Source organism: Belonocnema kinseyi, chromosome 3 (genome assembly GCF_010883055.1).
Source record: "Belonocnema kinseyi isolate 2016_QV_RU_SX_M_011 chromosome 3, B_treatae_v1, whole genome shotgun sequence".
Classification (NCBI taxonomy): Eukaryota; Metazoa; Arthropoda; class Insecta; order Hymenoptera; family Cynipidae; genus Belonocnema; species Belonocnema kinseyi.
The window spans coordinates 149,369,764-149,374,499 of record NC_046659.1 but is presented as its reverse complement, the minus strand read 5'-3'; the positions used below and the strand labels follow the sequence as shown (position 1 = coordinate 149,374,499).

The 4,736-nt window shown below is 39.9% G+C and overlaps 1 protein-coding gene across 1 annotated transcript in view; it reads left to right on the top strand.

The window, feature by feature from the left end:
- LOC117170060 overlaps positions 1-4,071 on the top strand; it is a 96,331-nt gene extending 92,260 nt beyond the window's left edge. Inside the window, exons 8-9 of the mRNA XM_033356581.1 lie at positions 1-628; positions 2,876-4,071. The exon at positions 1-628 is cut by the window's left edge and continues 242 nt beyond it. Coding sequence (XP_033212472.1) covers positions 1-628; positions 2,876-4,038 — 1,791 coding nt within the window. The 3' untranslated portion in view covers positions 4,039-4,071. The remainder of the gene's footprint in view (positions 629-2,875) is intronic.
- Positions 4,072-4,736: the final 665 nt, after the last annotated feature.

Sequence of the window (4,736 nt, the reverse complement as noted above, 5' to 3'; positions counted from 1 at the left end):
CAATTATCAGGCAGACGCGATAAATCCGAAATCGCGTTCATCAACCAACAGTCCCAATCCGGAAGCATCGCCTACATCCAATCAGAGCCCCACATCCCCCCCAGCAGCTACCAACTGCCAATTGGTCGCGACAACAAACAGTCTTTCCTCATCGTTAAAAAAGTCCCGGAAACGATCAGTATTGGCGCAAGAGGAGGAGGAGGAGGAGGAGGAGGAGGAGGAGGAGGAGCTTCTTCTTCTTCTTGTTCCTCAAGCTTCAGCGGCAGCAACAGACAAGAGTCTGTCCAGCAACAGCAACATCAAAGTCTGCCAATCCTCAACTATCAACTGTCAAGCCCTTGTGGCTACAGCACCACCCACGGAGAGCCGGAAGTCCCCTTCTTCCAGTCGCGGAGTCTCTTCAAGAAGCTCGCTGCCGGCCGGCTCCCAGAAGCCAGCGCCAGCAGCACCAACGCTTCTGGTGGCAAGAAGCCAAACCATCGATCCTTGCCAGGACTCAACAGAATCGTCTTTCCGGAAGACAAAGTGCTGGAACTTCTTGACTCATCATCAGACGAAGAAATCCCCGATGTCATCCCCAAGAAAAGTGTGCCAAGAGCCGTCGGGTTACTCGACTCACTGTTCGCAGGTATGCATTTATGTCATTCATCCGAGTTGAATCTTTTTATTTAACCCTCGAATGGTACACTGGTGCGAATTCGCACCCGAAGTTTTTTTATTTCATTGGTATTTACGCAAGCAAAGCTTCAGCGGATGATCTCCACATTTATTAAATATATCTGTTTAATATGTGTGATATATGCTAGCTGTTTATTATATGTTCAATATATTAAATATTTAATATTAGCATTGCATTAATATTGCCAAAGATTTCGCACAAATTGCAATGATTACCCAAAGATTTCACCGATCTCCCTATTATTACAAAGATTTCACAATTATTTCAAATATTTCGTAGATTTTTAGAACATTTGCAAAGATTTGAATGATTTCCAAAAAAAATTAAAAGATTTTACAATGATTTAAAAGATTGAGGAAACATTTTAATTATTTCTCAATGATTTAAAAAACGTTTCAAATATTTCGCAAAGATTTGACTAAAATTTCAAAGAATTAAAAAATATTGTAAATATTTCGCAATGATTTTGAGAGAATTCGCATATTTCACAAAGATTTTGCAAAGATTTTTGGAACATTTTCAAAGATTTAAATGATTTCCAAAAGATTTCAAAGATTTCACAATCATTTCAAATATTGAACAAACATTCTAATAATTTCCCAATGATTTAAAAAACATTTCGCAAAGATTTTTAGAGAATTCAAAAAGATTTCTCAAAGATTTCAATGATTTCCTAATGATTAAACAATGATTTCAAAGATTGAGCAAACATTTCAATGATTTCCAAATGATTTCCCGAAGATGTCAAATATTTCACAAATTTTTTAAATAAGTTTCCAAGATGTCACATTAATTTTATTTACAAACATTTATTCCCCTAATTTCATGGACAAAAACTATTTTTATTTGTAAATTTTCATTTAATGATTTATTTAAAAGTGCATCTTCTTTACTAGAAATGTTGCATGTAAAATTTTGGCTGAATTTTTCGTTTTTCTTCACAGAAAAATCTTTATTTCTTGAAATTTGGTCTCGTTAGTTGAAAAGTTTATCATTTTTGTTGAAAAATCATTTTTTTAAATTTTTTTGAGTTAAAAATTATTTTTTTACTGAAAATTAAAATTTTTTATTTTTGACTGCAAATTGATCCTTTTTAGTAGAAAATTTATGTACTTTGTTCAAAAGTTCTTCTTTTTGTTAGAAAATTAATCATGGTTGAAAATTTGTCTTTCTTGTTTTAAAATTCACAATGTCGGTTTATGGACATTTTTTTTTTTAGTTTGAAATAGAATCAACTTTTACATTTTTGTTGAGAATTAATATTTTTGTTGAAAATGCTACTTCTCAGGCAATATCTTACACCATATTCTAAAAAAAAAAATCTTTTTGTCTTGGAAATGTAATTTTTAAATTTATTTTAACCCTTAACTGGCACTATGGGTAACAAATACCCCAAAAAATGTTTGAGCTCGAATTAACCGTACTAAATTCGAGAAAATGGACCACGTGTCGAGTTTTACCAGTAATTGACATCACGAACTAAAGGTAAAGTGGGTTAGTATAGAGCAGAAAACATCATCGTACGTTGGGCACCCGCTCAAAGTAGACCCTATAAAACTGTGGGGGTTTGGATACCCAGTGTGCAGTCAGTGAGCAAAAAAGTGATTTTTAACAAAAAAAATTCCCATTGATATTAGTGATTTTCGTTTAATTTCCAACGTAAGTTTATCATCCAAAGGGAAATAATTTTTTTTGTCATTATTTTGCACGCTTAAAATAGAGTAAATTTTGATTAAAAAAATGCACGCCTACAATTACGTTTGCAATCGTGTGCAATCGCCCGATGCGCCATGAGCACCGCGCAGGCCTTTCAATCGACTGTGTGCAATATCTCAAGAGTGTAACCCTAAATTTTTAGATAAAAATATTAAAAATTACGTGAGTTGCCAATTTTTAAGTAAAAAAAAACTCACTTTTTGTCGTTTTTTCCAAATTTTTTAAAACTAACTTAGAGTAAATTAATGACTATAAAACTGATTCCATTTTAAAAAACATATCTTAAACTACATTACATAATTTTGTTGTGCAAAAATATTGAGTACCGGTTGCGCAGGACATGTTTGAACACGTGGGGTGAAGGACACCCGTTGTGCCATTTACGATAATAAAAAGGAGTTGTGCCAGTTAATGGTTAAAATCCTATCAATCTAATTTGAAATCCATTGAATTTGTTTGTTATTTTTGTGTGTGTTGCAGGCAATAAAAAGTCCGATATCGTCGCCAGTGGTTCAGGCCAATCACAAAGACTCGCAGCAACAGCAGGTCGAGCAGACAACCCAAACACTCGGCAATTTCCTCAAAACCAGCAGCAGCGACAGTCGAAATCTAATGAGCGAGCCGGTCAACTTCGGTGCCTCCAGCGGTCAAATAGCGCCGAACACGTGAAATTGGAAGAAGCGCATTTATCAGCGCCATCTAGAGCAAAGTTAGAGTCCAATTCTGGACTTCGAAAGAAGCGCGTCAATTCTGCATCGGCTGCAGTCGCGAGTTTGAAGAAGAAGCCGCTCGAGAAGGCCAAACCGAGAGCCAGGGTGAAGAAAGCCGTGAAAGCGGCGACGGCGGTCGGAAAGAAAGTTGTCGTCCTCGCTAATAAAGATCCCTCCCACCACCAAGTGAGTGACAGTAGCAGCAGCGAGTTGTTGAAGGAGGGTAAAGTTGAGGTTCACATGTTCAATCTGAATGCCGAGGCGGCTGAGCCTCCTCCTCCTCCTCCTCTTCCTCCCCGAGCAGTGATGGAGGTCACTCTTGACGACACGGACGAGCCCGGGAGCGAGTCCCAGGACGAGTCGAGTAAAGAGGAGAGTGAGCGCGAGGTCGTCAAGGAGGAGGGAAGGCTGATCACTTCCTCGACCGGGGAGCCAACCCTCGTCTCCGAGGATCTCCAGAGCTTCTACACAACGGTCAAAGCCAATCTGGACTTTATCATATCCGAGCGGAAGCACACGAGCATCGAGCTGGCGGATTTTGCGAGGATTGCTCCAAAAACGCGCGAAGTAGCCTCCCCTTGTTCTAGTAGTGCGGAGCAAGGACAACAGCTGGTTGCTGCTGCTGCTCCTGCGAAACCAATCAATATAATTGAGATTCGTACCGAGATCTCGGTTCCTAAAGAAAAGGCTGACGACGGCGACAAGGCTGAGAATCAAGACTTACTTATTAGTGGCAATCGTCGTCAACAGACGATGTCTGACGAGGAGGGCATTGTTCCCGTTTTCGAGAAAATCGTCACTTCCGATCGAACTGGCGGCTCGACGCTCGAAATCAAGGAAACCGTTGTCGTTAATTCGCTCTCGGACGAGAATATCAAAGTGCTGGAACAGTACGAGGCGATTATGGAAGTCGATAAAGCAACTACGAGTTGAATCTCATTTTGTAAAGTAGAGCGTTAATTTATGGTTTCATTAACTGCCAGGTGGGCACAAATAATTAAAGATTTCCGAGAGAGGTCAGTACAAATAATGTCCCAAAAACGTCCTATTCGAGCACCTTGGGCGGACATAGGACGTCCTATGTCAGTACAAATTTTATTATGATAGCATCCAATGTCAGCAGAGTGTGCTAACATAGGACGTCCTATGTCAGCACATTGTGTAAACATAGGAGGCCCTATGTCAGCAAATTGTGCAAACATAGGACGTCCTGTGCCAGCACATTGTGCAAACATAGGACGTCCTATGTCCGCTCAGTGTACTGATATAATACGTCCTAGGTCAATAAAAATGATGTCCCGACAACGTCCTATGTCAGCCCACTGTGCCGACATAGGACGTCCCATGTCAGCACATTGTGCAAACATAGGACGTCCTATGTCCGTACAGCGTACTGATATGATACGTCCTAGGTCAATAAAAATGATGTACCGACAACGTCCTATGTCAGCCCACTGTGCCGACATAGGACGTCCTATGCCCGCACAGTGTACTGATATAATACGTCCTAGGTCAATAAAAATGATGTACCGACAACGTCCTATGTCAGCCCACTGTGCCGACATAGGACGTCCCATGTCAGCACATTGTGCAAACATAGGACGTCCTATGTCCGTACAGCGTACTGATAT